Source organism: Podarcis raffonei, chromosome 2 (genome assembly GCF_027172205.1).
Source record: "Podarcis raffonei isolate rPodRaf1 chromosome 2, rPodRaf1.pri, whole genome shotgun sequence".
NCBI lineage: Eukaryota > Metazoa > Chordata > Lepidosauria > Squamata > Lacertidae > Podarcis > Podarcis raffonei.
Genome location: NC_070603.1, coordinates 105,460,743 through 105,477,519, shown reverse-complemented (window position 1 = coordinate 105,477,519; position 16,777 = coordinate 105,460,743). Strand labels below are relative to the sequence as shown.

The 16,777-nt window shown below is 45.6% G+C and overlaps 1 protein-coding gene across 4 annotated transcripts in view; it reads right to left on the bottom strand.

Moving 5' to 3' along the window:
* Window positions 1-15,314, bottom strand: part of ARIH2 (ariadne RBR E3 ubiquitin protein ligase 2) — a 41,107-nt gene extending 25,793 nt beyond the window's left edge. The window contains exons 1-3 of one of the 4 annotated variants that reach the window (XM_053378407.1): window positions 15,221-15,252; window positions 6,936-7,102; window positions 5,296-5,641 (exon numbers count right to left, since the gene is read on the bottom strand). In XM_053378407.1, coding sequence (XP_053234382.1) covers window positions 5,296-5,544 — 249 coding nt within the window. In that variant the 5' untranslated portion in view covers window positions 5,545-5,641; window positions 6,936-7,102; window positions 15,221-15,252. The other 3 variants (XM_053378404.1, XM_053378406.1, XM_053378408.1) reach the window with 3 other exon arrangements.
* Between the last annotated feature and the right edge of the window lie 1,463 nt (window positions 15,315-16,777).

The following is a 16,777-nucleotide window of genomic DNA, read 5'->3' as shown; positions in this document are numbered from 1 at the left end:
TCCTGAATTGAAGTTCAATCTGCTGAGTGTTTCGCAGATTGCAAAGAGAGGACTAAAACTGTCCTACGATGCTGAGAGCTGCGAGATCTACAAAGATGGAGAGTTATATCTTTCTGCCAAACAGAAGGATGGACTTTATTTGTTGACTTTTGCACAAAGTGATTACATGGAATGTAATTCATCTGTGTCTAACCTAGTTTCTCTTGCAGGTGTGAGCAAGAAGAAGACCGGAGTCAACAGAGCATTTCAGCGGGTGTATGCTGATATGATTGGTCCTCTAGAACCATCTAGAGGCAATGCAAGATATTATCTTGTGTGTGTGGATCATTTCTCTAACTATGTCTGGGTTTATGTGTTGAGAAAGCCAAAGGAAGCCTTGGAGAGGTTTCAGGAGTTTTGTGACAAAGTTAAGAGTATGCATGATGCTAACATTGATTGTCTATTCACAGATGAGAAGCAGATTTTTCTTTTACAGGATTTCCAGAGGTTCCTGCAGAAGAAGGGAATAAGACACAAGGTTTCTGTTTCAGCGGAAGCGTGGAATAGGGGTGTCTGTGTACGGGTGAACAGAGAATTGCAAAAGGGGATGGAAGCGCAATTGCTTAGTTCACATCTGCCACATGAGTACTGGGCCGAGTCTCTGATGTCGTACTGTTATACGAAAGTGAGAAAGGTTTCAAAAGAGTTGGGAAGTTCTCCTTTTGAGAAACTGTTCCACAGGAAACCTTCTGTTGCCCATTTCAAGGTTTTTGGGTCTCATGTGAGAACAGAAGCTCCAGGTGGAGTAAAGAATGCCAGAGGCATTTTTGTGGGGTATGAAAAGGGTCTCTACAGAGTAATTTTGTCTGAATCTGGTCAGGTGATTCTCACAAAATTTCTAGAGAGTACTCCTGAACAGGAGAGAGTGATAGTACACACTTTTCCCACTGAGGACGATTCAGATGATGATGATTTCACTGATTTCAGCTGTACAGAAAGTGATGACACTGATAGCTCGGAGAGCTCAGTTGTCACAGTCATTGAGAGGAAGTCTCACACAATAGATAGGCCTTCACAACTGAAGGATGAACCACTGTTTACCATTGGAACTAGTTCTCCAAAGAGTCCTGAGACTGGACCAGTGAGCAGAGAGGATCAGCACCTCATACGTAGGTCTAAGAGAGTTACAAAGGGTCAACCACCCAAGAGGTACTCAAAAGAGTTTGCTAACTTAGCTGTTGCATGTGTTGCTGTTGTAAACAACCGAGGACAGGTTGGAGCTGTGTCTAAGTCAGAGACAAAGACACAACAGAGAGTTGCTAGCCAAGGTAATGCAGATGCACTCATTCCTTGGAAACCAGACAACCAGAGAGGTACACTGGGGAAACCAGTGGCGGGGAGTTCCAAGGGTGGAACTGAAACAACAGGGGAGTGTTATGTGTATAACAACTGTTTGTTTTCTTCTCTGGATCATGCTTTGCTTGCTGCAACACGCATTGATTCTTTTGGGGGAGGATGTTACGAAAAAGGAGCAATGCAGAAGCAAGCACCAGGTGGCTGTAATGGTAAACAGGATGCGGGTGTTATTGGATTGTCCCGTGGGAAACTGGGACTGTCTGTAAAGTGCTCTGAGAGCCGGATGTTACCTCAGAGCAGCACATGACCCTGTACTGGAAGTACATGGGAGGAGTTTATTCTCTCTCTGCAGTGGGAAGCAGAGTGTGCAGACATGGTTTCTCTGTACTGCTGAACGACAGGAATAAAGACATGTAAATATATTTCTGTCTGTCTCTTTCCCCCCCCCTGGGAATGGAGGTGGGGGAGGACTGGTGTGTTCTCTTCACGTTGAGGAGAATCGCCGATTGGAGACCTCCTTTGATCTTGCCGGGAGTCGCAGACGGGAGGTCATAAGGAATCAAGCCGGGCACCTGGAGGGTGGCCAAATTCCTCTGGACTAAGAGCTAAGCTGGAGGCTCTGACTTATGGCTTGATCCCGACACAGGTCTCTTTTAAATGTTAGAACAAGGATAATTGTTGACCTTAGGGGAGGCCAACTCGACAAGGACCATTAAGCAAGTTTATCTAACTTGATATTTGCCTTAAAAGTACAGTGAAACACAGTGTCTCCAGCTCCAATGTGTGCTTACTGCTTGTGAGGGAAGCCTGGAAGAGCCTGGGTGACCATCGACCTTCTCTCCTGCTGCCTTGCCTGGGCTCTGCATTCTGTGCTTTAAAAGTTCCAGGTTAAGAAGTCTTCCTAGTTCCCAAGCAAACATTCTTGTGGTCACCTATCCCAGAACACCTTGCTATAAAGGAAAACTTATTTGGCCTTTTCTCAGAGTCCAGGTTATGAGGAAGAGGCAGAAAAAGCCACCAGCACGGTTACCACTATTGCAGTGACAAATCACGTTGCTTTAAGTAAGGGGGCGGGGAGCAAAAGGAATTGGGGTGCAGTGTTGGGGGGAATAATAAGCTGGCTCTGTCGCTGCAAAGAGAAAGATAAGGGGGGCACTGAGCAGCAGAAGCAGCAAAGCATTGGTGGTAGCCGTTAGCCAGACCTGCCAAGATGCTGATGCAGACCCTGTTTCCAACATGACAAATAAAGCAGCCAACCAAGGCAGCTCTCTGGAGGACCAATTTGGCAGCACAACACACTAGAAGCAGTCACAAAAGGATTAGCTCAGGATTATCAAAGCTGTTTAGGTGAACATAATCACAGCACGGTTTAAGCACTGCTAAGAATAATTGCTCAAGGTATCTAAGGTGACATAGCGGTAATTGCAAAGCATGACACGTTTGTAATTATTAGGCTCCCGGGGTTCAATGGAGGCTGCTCATATAATGATATCCAGAGTATCATTTAACCAAAATGGGAAGTGAGCCTGGCTAAAAAGCACCAACTCCAATTAATAGAGGCTTTGCCTTCACCTCTTTTTGGCAGGCTGGAGAAAAGCAAGGCAGCACACTAAATCCATTCCCAGAGTTACAACTGCTTGATTTCTTCGCCGTGAATTGCCTCAAACTTGGCTTAGCCGAGAAATATATGCTCTTTCCTGCCGAAGGGAATGCAGCTTGACAATGCATTTGAAGAGCACAATGCCAATTAAGAATCTAGGTTATTTCCGCTGTCAAATCTAGATGGCAGTTCAAAAGTTGAGGAAGGAGACCCCTGGAAAAAACAGCTTCTAAAGAGCAAGTAAGATTCCACAATGAAGCTATGAACTTTTAAGTGTGGGCCATGCATCTATTAGGACACCTTCAGAGAATTCAGAGCTCCACTGTCCTTTCCAGGAACATCAGGCACTTAATGTGCGCATACAGAACAAGACTGCCGTTCTCAATTATGTCTTGATGGCTCCCTCAGCCTGTAGAGCGAGATGAGCGCCGCAACCCAAGATTTGTCCGCGACTGGACCTAACAGTCAGGGGTACCTTTACCTTTAAGCTTCACAGAATTTATTGTGTCCAGAGTTTCATTTGGTTCATAACTCTTAGCCTGGTGAATATTAGGTGAGGTTTCAAGTGTCTATAGTGCTGTTAAAAGATGAGCAACAGAAACCTATTCTGTGCATTATTTTCTTGGTGATAAGAGTTGTTAGTGGCTTTAAGTTCACAGCAGTCCATTACTATGTGTCATGATTATGCCAGAAGGGTTGCACCAAGTGTCAAATGCTGGCTTCTGCTCAGAAATTGAACTCGCCCCTGAGCATCTGCAAAAGGGCTTCTAAATTAAGGCTACTGCCCAAGCATTATTAACCAAATACTTACAGATTATTGTTCTCTTCCCTTCAACACGCATAGAAATTGTCTTTTTCCCCCCTGAGAAGCAATTAGTCACTGGTACAGCAGCAGGCAACAGCGCCTACCTCTAACAATCCATTTGTCATGGTAATTATAGGATTTCAGGAGACCCAGTCTGCTTCTCCTGAAGTCTATGATTATTTCTCCTTAAGATGAACAACACATTATCAAATTGCTGAACTGGAACTTTTAATGTGTCTTTTCTCCATGTACTCACTTGGAATCTATTTTAGCTCCTCAGTTATTTGCATATCATCTTGGGCTTCCTCTTTTGCAATAACCTCTGGGGCCAAATGTGCATTGCAGAAGTAAGACCCAATTATGATGCAACAAAGAATTACAAATAAAGTGCTTTCCAGTTGCACTGAGAACTCTTAAGCAACCCAAAATGAAGCTCAGATCAAGAGCTACCATTTTGCTTAATGCAAGCTAGCACAGCACAACACTTTGCCTTATTTATTCTAGATTTCATCCTGGGGGAGCAGCATGGGCATCACTGACATGCTGATCCAGAACTGGCCTCCACAGTCACTTACAGACTCACTGTTAAAACCGTGTTTATGGAAGACAATCTTACTCGGCTACGAGTGATCGCCAAAGAAGAAGAAGAAAACAGCCAGTAACTTCAGGCTCACAAGCTACACATCATCCTTCCATTTTCCTAATGCCCCTATAAATGACTTCTCATTCTGGTTTGGCCTCAGCTTCTCCATGCAAGATGGCGAATGTGGGAGCTTGGTTTGACAGATCTCTTAGGACAGGTGCAATTGACTTTCTTTCTCCTTTGAGATGCTTTGCAAAAGAAAAGGGTCTATGAAAGAGATAATTATGTCAGCGGTTCACCAGAGTTTATACCAACTGCAATACTGCATTTTACAGCAGTCATTTTAGAAAGGACTGAAACGGCAGTGGCAAGTGAAGAGGAGATGCATTTGCAAAGATGTTACTACAGATAAGGAGATTAGCATTGAAAGACCATGGGAAGAAACGAGAGCCACAGTATGAACAGTGACTAAAAGGGAGAGAAATCCTACCCCAAATCCCATTTGACCTTAAGCCTGGAACAGACACCACCGCAAAAATATACAGCACTGAGCACTAGAAACCTTTTTAAACAAGAAGTGTTAAGTCAGGCATAGGCAAACTTGGCCCTCCAGATGTTTTGGGACTACAACTCCCATCATCCCTAGCTAACAGGACCAGTGGTCAGGGATGATGGGAATTGTAGTCCCAAAACACCTGGAGGGCCGAGTTTGCCTAGGCCTGTGTTAAGTACTAGGAAGTCAGTAAAGGAGAGTTCAGCCATATTTGGTGCCTACGAGTATTAAAGCACTTGTGCTCTGTGAAAAGGGGCACACACACAAAGCGAAACTGGAAACACAGCCACCCCAGATCCACAGCAGTTTTGGTCATGTTTCACTTACAGCTCTGATGGCAGACCAAGCGGTTCAAGTTTTCCTTGTCCGTTTTGCAGCCTTAAAGGTGCACCTTCATCGCATGCCACAGTGCTGCTCACCTTTAATGCAGAGGCCAAGCTGACCATGTGCTCATTCAGGGTACTCTCCGATTCCTTGTAAGTCAGGCAGGTAAACTGATATTCCTCAGGGTCAAAGGCATCTGCTCCCTGTTGCTCCACGTCATTTGCCACCCCCTCATAGTAATCCTCAATGTCCCCAGGCTCTTCATCCTCTTCCTCCTCATCACAGTTTGGATCATAGTCCTCTTCGTTGCTGTCAGAGCCCTGGCTGTTCATGTCCACAGACATCGTAGTGCTCAGCCAAACTGCGGAGCAGGAGAGTAACGTCCGTTTCTTTCTCAACAACTCTTATCGCTCTTTTGACTTCATTTGACTTCTCTGCCTCCTAAATTTGGGGCAGGGGAAAGGGGGGGGGAGGAAAATATACGAGTAAGTTTAATGCCGACAAAATGCCTGCAAATAGCCTGACAAGAACAACAGAATTCTTATGGGGAGCAGGGCGGGAATTCAACAAAGTTAAAATAGTAAGTAGCGATGTTCATACGCAATGAAGGCAGATCACTTTTTTGTAAGACATTGAATGCTTATTATTCCTATGCCCAGGTCGCTTCAGGAGTCATGTTCAGATCCCTGCTGCATGCCTCACTCCCCCTATTCCGTCTACCTCACAGGGCTCCAGCTGCTGTAAATCTGAGTGGGAAAAGAACTGCAACAGACTTTGAAAAGTGCCACAGAAATGTATCCATCTTCTGTTTTAATTGGGCTAATTTCTATTTGTTTCAGTCTGTTCCTTGTTTTCTAACAGAGGGAGAAAATCAGCTTACGAAAACTAAAAACCGTACACTACACCATACAGATGCAAAGAGCCCAATTTAAAATAATCAAAACATAACAAATCTTAACAGCAGACATTCAAATTGCCCACCTAGAAGTGTTAAGGGTTTCCAGTATTTCAGCTCTCATTAAAGTATTTCACAAAGGACAAAAAGTCCTTCTAAAGGTCTTCTAAACCACTTCTGATCCTTCTAAAGGAGTGGAGAGGGCTGACCAGAGGCACAGTGGGGGCCATGCGTCTGATGGTAGCAGCACCCTCAGCTGTCTCTCATCAAAAGGCCTGCAAAAATGGGGCGAGAACACAACGGAGAAAGCATTCCTTCAGGGCATGTACGCATAACTTTATGGATCAAAATTTACAGTAAAGGTAAAGGGACCCCTGACCATTAGGTCTAGTTGTGACCGACTCTGGGGTTGCGGCGCTCATCTTGCTTTATTGGCCTAGGGAGCCAGCGTACAGCTTCCAGGTCATGTGGCCAGCATGACTAAGCCGCTTCTGGCGAACCAGAGCAGCACACAGAAATGCCGTTTACTTTCCCGCTGGAGTGGTACCTATTTATTTACTTGCACTTTGACGTGCTTTTGAACTGCTAGGTTGGCAGGAGCAGGGACCGAGGAATGGGAGCTCACCCCATCGCGGGGATTCGAACCGCGACCTTCTGATCGGCAAGTCCTAGGCTCTGTGGTTTAACCCACAGCGCCACCCGCGTCCCTTAACACTTTGAGTGGTGCTTCAAAAATAAGTGGTGCAGCTCACTGACGATCAGTGCAATATGGCACGTTTGGCCCAATCTCGTTAACAAACTAGCCACTGCATGCTGGAGTAGTCGAAGTTCCTCAACAACCTTCAAAGACAGCCCTGTGTCAAGTCCATTACAGTTTGCCAGGCTGACATCCTAGGGGGCAGAGCTGGTGTAGCTGAATAAGGAAATCCTGATGACAGCTGCCAAGTGTGCATCAAGTAGAAACGCAGACTCCAAGGAGCTCCTCCAAGCTGAAAACCTGTTGATGCCTACTTGAGAGGAGAGAAGGCAACCAGTCAAAGATGGCTTGTTCTTTAGGAGGAAGGCAACTCTACCCAGGACAGGGTGTCCACATGCTGCCAAGTCGACTGGTTACACCCCTATCCCTATGGCCTGAACTTCAGTTTGATGCAGCACTGGGAAACTGGATCTGACCACAGGGCTGGACCCAGGATTTATTTTTCATTTTTAAAATTTCACTTTTAATTTGTATACCACCTTTCTATATTGCTATACGTAAGGATTCTAGTATCTCACAACTGTTCAAATAAAATTCATTTTACTTTCTTCGCATCTCCTCTCCATGGTGTTCTGTATACATACGACTGTTCTCTACGACTGTTCTCTGATTTTAGAGTGTTGTTTGTGTTGTACTTTTGTATTGTTTTATTGTTGTTAGCCGCCCTGAGCCCGACTTCGGCTGGGGAGGGCGGGATATAAATAAAATTTATTATTATTATTATTACTACCTCCTGCTTCCAAAAGTCACTTTTCTGCAAAGTACCACCCCTTTTCACACTGCCCGCTACCACTTTACCCTCCCCAAACTTTCGCATCTGCCATTTACTTGCCTCACCTGGATGATAACCTTTCTTGGCAAAAATTGCACCTCCGTATAACTAATGGTACTAAATTCTATGCAGAAGCAGTGACAGTGCATAACTCAGGTTCCCATGACCTTTTAAAGTGTCACCGTCCCCTTGCTTCACAGCTGAAAAGCAAGCTGGCTGAATTAATAGCTGAATGGTGAAATGGAGAGATATGCCTGCCTCTTGCCCAAGGACTGAAAGATAAGCACACCAAAAGTTATCACATTAACACATCAAATATTCCAAGCTCAGAAGGCAGGAAATTATTAGCATAGCAACTAATGCAGAGCCCGGCTTAGCCCCTAATATTATCTATTTAAAAGCACACTAATCCTTAGGAGATATCAGAATAGCTAATGGCAGAATTCTATCTACACCGATATTTATTTACTTACTTACTTACTTACTTACTTGTCTATTTACATTTGATTACTGCTAGCAACCATGACTAGAAGCATTCTCTAAAGAGCTCATCAGCTAAATGAGCAAATCACGGCTTTAGCAAGCTGCAACTTACATCTTCTGATCAACACAATAAGTAAATCAGAATTACTGATTAGGGTGCATAAAATAGGCCAGAATTAAATACTATACTTCTCTCAGACTGGTCTAGTGGAGTATACACTCAGATCCAGTCTCAGAGTTGGTTTACATTCATAAAAAAATTACCTGTTTAGCTGCAGGAAACACAGTCAAATATCAAACACAATCTGATTCTACGCATGTTTACTTGGAAGTAAATATCAGCTATTTCAATTAGACCAGGAAAATGTCCTTATGATTGCTTCCAGAGACTCTCTAAGCTCCATATTACTTCTTGGCTTCTGATCCCCAATAATCCTCAAGGCAACTTAACAAGTTACACTGGAGAACATAATGCACCCATCTGACTATAAAACCATAGCAAGGACTTTCCTATACAAGGCAGTAATATTCTATTATATTTGCCTAAATAAAAGCTAGTCCATCACACACACACATTAGAACCTGAACACATTAGAATTTTAATGATTCTTTTAAATTCACAACTGTAAATTAGCCAGTAACAGTGAGAAATATAACTATAAAATTCCAAATGCAAATCATGGGGAGAAAAATCTCAGTTAACTCATAGTATTTCCCATCCCTTAATTTTATAGTATGTTAGGTAGGTATTGCGGTCACTCCAACATGCATTTTGATTTGCCCTGTCCTGAGCTCCGCCAGCTTCCTTCAGCTTAAGAGAATGAAGATCAAAAGATAAATGCTAAACAACCACAAATTTCTTCAAGTACCCTCAAAATGTGCCACAGCCAAATCCTTTATATCAGTCTTGCAAACAGTACTAAGGAGATTACAAGTCCCCTTCCTCACTCCCACTCATCCAAGTTCCTTCTCTTTTCCACTCCCATTATTACAACCACCATCAATCAATTCCCTATGGCAGGGGTCAGCAAACTTTTTCAGCAGGGGGCCAGTACACTGTCCCTCAGACCTTGGGGGGGGGGGGGCTGGACTATATTTTGAAAAAAAATATGAACAAATTCCTATGCCCCACAAATAACCCAGAGATGCATTTTAAATAAAAGGACACATTCTCCTCATGTAAAAACACACTGATTCCTGGACCATCTGTGGGCCGGATTTAGAAGCCCCCGGGCCTTAGTTCGCCTACCCATGCCCTATGGGGTTATCCTCATATACCTACCTAGGCATAAAACTGGCGACTTACTCCATGTGAGAAAGGTGGAGAGGGAAAAGTCCACACACATACCCCATAATGACCTAAGAATGGCCTTAGTGGATGAGGTCAAAAGGCCCATCTAGCCTAGCTTTGTTCTCAGCATGACCAGCCAGGCACCTATGGGAATCTCATAAGCAGCACATTAGTGCAAAAGCACCCCACTGCCTGTGACCCCAGCAAATGGCATTCAAAGGCATAGAGTGGTACCTCGGGTTACATATGCTTCAGGTTACATACACTTCATGTTACAGACTCCGCTAACCCAGAAATAGTACCTCGGGTTAAGAACTTTGCTTCAGGACAAGAACAGAAATCATGCTCCAGCGGTGTGGCAGCAGCAGGAGGCGCCATTAGCTAAAGTGGTGCTTCAGGTTAAGAACAGTTTCAGGTTAAGAACGGACCTCCGGAACGAATTAAGTACTTAACCCGAGGTAACACTGTACTGCCTTCAAGACTGGAGGCCGTGCACCGCCATCATGCTTAGTAGCCACAGATAGCCTTATCTTCCATAAATTTGTTTAAATCCCCCTTTAAAGCTTTTCCCCTTTCACTACATCTTGTGGCAGCTGATTCCACAGTTCAACTGCGTGGTGTGATGTCGTTTTTCCACCATTTAGCTGCTGAGATTAATCTGGGGACTCTAGCGTAATGAAAGAGGGGGAAAGACTACGCATTGTGTTTGATTTGTACACCTCTTTCCTAAAGCCGCCCCAAAGGTTGTATGTAACCTTTCATTATAGTAGGGTTGCGCCAGCCCCTTGATCTTGGTTGTCCTCTTCTGAACTTTCCCCAGCTCTACAATATTCTTTTTTAAAAGCACAGATCTGTTTCTCACCTAGCCTTTAAGGAATAGCTAGTTCTGTTTAAAGGCAGGGGTGGGGAACCTCAGGCTCAGGGAACAAATGCAGCCCTCCAAGCCTCCCTATCTGGTCCTCAGGACTCCCCCCAAGCAGAGGGAGAGCATGGCCTACTGTACAGACCTAACATTTACACTTGTTGTTCTACCCACTGCTAGTTCCCCACCCGTGGTTTAAGGCTAAAGAACTTCACATAGGTAAGAACTACACATAGGAGAGCAGCATTACATCAAGCGCATATGTTACTCTTTCTCTGTGGCAGTAGATATTTGTCAGAACGCAGAAGAAAATGGATAATTACTAGCTTTTAGTATCACTCGCCATCATTAGTTACAGCAGTGGTTTTCAACCAGTGTGTTGTGGCACCCAGGGGTGCCTTGAATGATGGTCAGGGGTGCCGCAGGCAATCCTGGCCTCCATCCCTCTTTCCTCCCATCCCTCCTCTGATGCCCTCTCGCATCTCTGCCTTCCAAAGGCTGGAGTGGCTGTTTGTTGCAGCAGCCCTGGCTACAAGGTCCCCAGACAAATGGTGCCCCTGGGGCTGGCCAAGGGTGAGGAGAGATGGGGAGGCTGAGGGAACACTCCACAAGGGGAAGTGTTTGAAAATGCGTATGGGGCTGCCAGCTCTGCAGGCAAGGGGTGACATAACTGGGCTTCTGAGTCTCAGAGCACATTTCCCCAGAGGGGAGCCACAGAAAGAATATACAGTGGTACCTCGGGTTAAGAACTTAATTCGTTCCGGAGGTCCGTTCTTAACCTGAAACTGTTCTTAACCTGAAGCACGACTTTAGCTAATGGGGCTTCCTGCTGCCGCCACGCCGCCAGAGCACGATTTCTGTTCTCATCCTGAAGCAAAGTTATTAACCCGAGGTACTATTTCTGGGTTAGCTGAGTCTGTAACCTGAAGCGTATGTAACCCGAGGTACCACTGTACTCCCAAGCGATCCGTTGGCGAGTGGCTGTTCCTCTTTCTTTCTCCCAAAAACACGGGGCTCAACAACTTTGCCCTGATCACTGCCAGTTTTTAATCCTGCGAGTAGATCGCAGTCTCTTGGGAGTTGGCCACGCCTGGTATAAACTAATGGAATATAAAGGGGAAATATGAGAGAAATTTCTATTCAGGCTTCATGCTGTCGTAGAATATTGATTTATTTTTTTTGTCTAGAGCATACAACAACAGCAATACTATACCTGAAATTTTAACACACTACTAAAAAGGCCAACTTACATATGCTTTCCAGAGGCAGGCACTCTGAAAAAAATTAGAGCAACTGCCAGAGGAACTAGTCAACATGGAAACATTATGTGGGAAGGTCAGTTACATGGGAGAACAAGTATTTAATACAATCCTCAACAATCCTCATTTTCTAGTAAAAGAGTATTTGGATGCTTTCTCCCTTCAGAATCCAAGCCTCTTTCAATCCTTTGTTAGTGAATAAAATTCTGTTGTATAAAAACTCATTATGTTCATATAGTGCCCTGATCCTTGGAATGGCAATACATTTAAGATGCCTGAAGTACTGCAAAGTGCTACCCATACACGACTACAGCAACCACATTGTCTTTGTAGTCTTTGGGATGGTGTGGCAGGAACAGCCCCCGTCCTCTTGGCTTGGACACTGTCTCCTGCTGCTCTGCTTCCAGATTTGGTCTGGGAGACAGATACTGCCAAGGTGGGGTTGTTGTTTGTTGAGGCCAAGACAGCCAGAACTGCCACCACCTTTGGCAAGAGAGGATGGTGGCTCCATCAAGCCCTCTCATGTGAGGATTCCAATGCCATTAAGTCAGCTGCTTGAGGAGCTGTGTGCCATCCATATCTTTTGGTGTGGACACTGTCGCCTGCTCTGCTCCCACATCTGAGCAGGGTGGGGAAGAGTGCTTCCTGGGGAAGGACTTCTCTTTATCAAGGGCAAGACAGCTGGCATAGACAAGAAGTTGCTGCTCTTCTGGACATCCAGAATCTTCACAGACAGAACCATGCAAGTGCATTATAAGAGCTTTGTGCTGGAGTTTGCTTTCCCTTCTCTCTCACATTCTTTTTTCCTCATATGCCATGTCTTTTTATATTACAAACCTTAGGGAAGGCATCATCTTATCATTGGTTAAGTCAATTGCTCTAAGAGCCTTTGTGGCTAAAGGGAAGTGAATAAAAGTCTTAAATAAATAAAATAAGAATTAATTGGTCAATTTCCAGGATTCTACAGATTTTATAGATTCCACAGGATTCTACTAAAAATTATAGCCAATGTTTATTTACATGAAAGAAAGTCAACACAGTGTAAGGGGACACACATGGCCAATACAGGTGGCAACTATTTAGCACACATTCAATTGATGTGTGACTTCTGGCACATGGGTCGTTTTGGACCCGGAAGAGGGCAGAACAGGCTTATGTGCACTCCCCTGAGGCACACAGGGGCCAGGAACACAACTCCCACACAAATCAGGGGCTGCCTGTACCAGCATTCTCCAACCTGATGTAATACTAAACATCTGGAGGGCACCAGGTTGGAGAAGGATGCCCAATACACTCACATCTGAATTCTGGGATCAGACACTTCCCCCTGCTCCAAATCAGTCTCTTGTCCTGCACCTGTTTGTTTTCATTACTGTCAACAGTAGCCGATAGGAACTGATTAACTCTGTACTAGAGTCAGTTGTCTTAGGAAAACTGTAGTGTGACATGAATTGGACCAAGGAATTCTATTATCCACATGGGTAGCAGTAGTTCAGTATCTGTTCCCAAACCTAGGTATGCCAGATTAGGACATTAAGACCATTGCAATTATTTTGCTACAACAACTTGACTCGCACAGTGAAACAACTACAGAGAAACTTCGTTTTTTGAAAGGTAACTGGTCCTTTGGATGCTTTGACGCAGCTCTGACATGCAAGATCAGCTCAATGTATCATGGAGAATGTACAAAATTTGTGTTGAGCACTTATCTACAGTATGAAATGCTCAGTTTTAAAATAAGATTATACAAAGCCTTCAGGAGACAGAACTACCCATGAATACTATATATGTCCAGAAATAATTTGCTACAATTACGAGCCTTAGTCCAAAGCTACTTTAAGTAATATCCACACACAAGGGAAAATTTCAACCAGAAGCAAATAATTACATAACTCTTGAGAAGAAACAGTGAACCTGTGACTCTCCAAATGATGTTGGACTTCAGCTCCAGCTAGCATGGCCAATGGCCAGGGATTATGGGAGTCGCAGACCAGTAACACCTGGAAACCCACAGATTCTCTCCACCCCACCCCCCGCTCTGTAATATAACTCCTCACTAAATCAAGAGTATTCCTTTCAGAACAGGGGCCACCTAACATAACAAAAGCAAAGTGGCCTACTTGGTAGCAACCTATCCCTTAACTACCCAAATCCCAGCAAATTATGCAAATGTGGCTGGGACCACAGACTTAGTGAAGGTGACAAAGACCTCTGATGCTCAAGAAGCGAAGCTCACACATTCCAACCTGCCTAGCCAAAAGCTTCCACTTAGAAGTGCCTTCTGTACCACATTGCAAATGCTACCTGTACACACAAAATGTAAAAGTTAAATACATTTCTGCACAGACCCTCGTCCGCTGCTAAATACTCTGTGGTGATACCCTTCCCCATCTTATGAACAGTTAAATGTAGACTGTATGTATTCTGCAATACACACATTTTGCTTCCTTCCAAAAGATATTACAGTGGTACCTTGGGTTACATACGTTTCAGGTTACATACGCTTCAGGTTACAGACTCCGCTGACCCAGAAATAGTACCTCGGGTTAAGAACTTTGCTTCAGGATGAGAACAGAAATTGTGCTCCGGCGGCGCGGCAGCAGCAGGAGGCCCCATTAGGTAAAGTGGTGCTTCAGGTTAAGAACAGTTTCAGGTTAAGAACAGACCTCCGGAACGAATTAATTACTTAACCCGAGGTACCACTGTATTTGCACAACCTGTACGTGGACACACACGCAGGTGGCACTACTTAAGCTTCAGCCTACTCCGGCCTGCTGCCATCCCAGATGTTTTGGACACACGTGGGTGAGGGAGGCCAACTTAAAACGTTTAGCATCCACTTGCAGAAATACCTAACGCTAGAGCAGCCACTGTGATGCCAAGGCAGGTGCGGGGAGGGGTTGTAAATCATTTCGCATGCGAGTGGTGGTGGGAAGGAACACAGAGCATGGACAAAGAGGCAGCTCCGGCACCAATAACCTACAACGGACCTCTCCCACCATCCACCTCCCCATTTTCCCTTTCTCTAGGGAGGCTCAGGAAGCACCCAAGTGCATAGCCTACATTCTTTGGATAATAATAGTAATAATAATTCTTATTTATACCCCGCCCTCCCCAGCCAAGGCCGGGCTCAGGGCGGCTAACAAGCAATAATAAAAACAAGTTGAATGAAAACAACTTAAAAACAAGATTAAAAGACATTAAAATATGATGAAGCTGGCAGGGCCAAGTGGGCTGGTCCCAAAGGCGGGGGGGGAAGAAGGTTTCGCCCACATTTCCCCCCACCCAACCACCTATGGGAGTGGGGAGAGCGCCGGGACCCCCTCGCTGCTTCCCGTGCACTCTGCCCCCCTTGTGGGTCTAACGGGAAAGGAACCCCCCCAAAAAAACCCCGCACCCCAAGCCCTGAAACTCACCCTCAGCCCCCACCGCCCAAAGGAAGGCGGAACCTCTCCCCGCTCGCCCTCCCCTTCCATGTAAACAAGGCCCGGCTCACCCCCCCCGCTCCTCCTCCTCCTCCTCTGCGCTCACCCAGAGTGCGAGGAAGGCGGCGTAGAGGCCGCAGCGGCCGCGGACTCGGGGGAAAGCAGCTCCCGCAGCGGCAGCGAGCGAGGCGGGGGGGCCGCCGGAAGAGAGCTGGGGAGGGAGAGGGAAATGGGGAGGAGAAGCAGAAGAAGAAGAAGAAGAAGAAGGAAAATCACCTCCCCGCGGGCTCCTCCATTGGTAGCCGGGCCACTGTGGCCTGCGCACCGGAAGCCCCGGCCTCCGGCGTGGCGTCACTTCCGCCGCCGGGGAAGAAGGGGGCGGGGGCGGAGCCGAGCGTCCGTGACGTAGCAGCGCCCCTCAGGGGATTTAAAAAACACTAAAGGCGGGAACGAGCCGTTGTGCGAAGTCAGGAGGGGGGTGTCCGTGGGCTGAACCATTAGCGTGGGTGGTTGAGGGGGAGGGCGCTTTCTCCACTCTCGCCCAATTTTTCCTCGTGATAAATTGGTCTCATCCAATTCTGCAATTACCACCGCTGCCATTTCCCTTTTAGTGATTTGTAAGCTGCTCTGGGGAGACTCTTTTGGCTGAAGAACAGGATTTTTAAAATAATAATAATAATAATAATATCCTAAATCCCTGAAATTTATGCATCTTTATTTGACTGGCGTGGGAGGGGGAGGGGGATGGCCAGCTCAATGGCTAAGGATCTGTTTCGTGTGCAGACGGTCTCAGGAAGGACTAGATCAGCCTTTTTCAACCTTGGGTCCCCAGATGTTGTTGGCCTACAACTCCCATCATCCCTAGCTAGCAAGGCCAGAGTTCAGGGATGATGGGAGTTGTAGTCCAACAACATCTGGGGACCCAAGGTTGAGAAACACTGGACTAGATTATAACTCTGTGTCTGAAATTCTGGAGAGCCACCACCAGTTAGGGTAGACCAGGGCAGCTAACTTGGTGCCTTCCTCTCACTGGACAACATCACATATCATTCCTGGCCATTGGCTGGCTGGGATTGATGGGAATTGTAGTCCAGCAACATCTGGAGCACACACAATGTTGGCTACCACTAGTTTTTTATAATAATAATAATTTATTTATAGCCCGCCCTCCCCAGCCAAAACCAGGCTCAGGACGGCTAACATCAAATATATAACATTGGTATATGACGCTGAGCGAGATGGATCGATGGCCTGGCTCAGTATAAGGCAGCTTCCTATGTTCTTAATGCCTGCAGAGATCAAGCTGCCTTTACTGGCACAGCGACAGGGTCTGTCAGGGGGGAAAGTTGTCAACCCCTTTCCCAAGAACGCGTGCAAAGGACTGTATCCCATGCCTGTCCCCCCAGATCTCACCCTAGATACTTCCCCAGCAACCCAGAACATTATAATATCCACACTGTACTTCAGCAGCACATTGAAAAGGTTTAATTTGATCCAGACCTCAACAGAACCTGTTAACTGCCTTAAAGGCCCTTTGGGAATACAGTGGTACCTTTGTTTAAGAACAGCTTAGTTTATGGACAACTTGGATTAAGAACGCTGCAAACCCTGAAGTAGGTGTTTTGGTTTGGGAATTTTGATTTGGAAGCAGAACATGTTCTGCTTCCTGTTGAGTGTGTTCCATTTGCAAACTGAGTCCCGCGCTGCTGTGGGAAAGTATGCCTTGGTTTAAGAACACTTTGGTTTAAGAACGGACTTCCGGAATGGATTAAGTTCGTAAACCAAGGTACCACTGTATGTGCCCTGGGTGCAATAATAGGCAAAACTCATTGG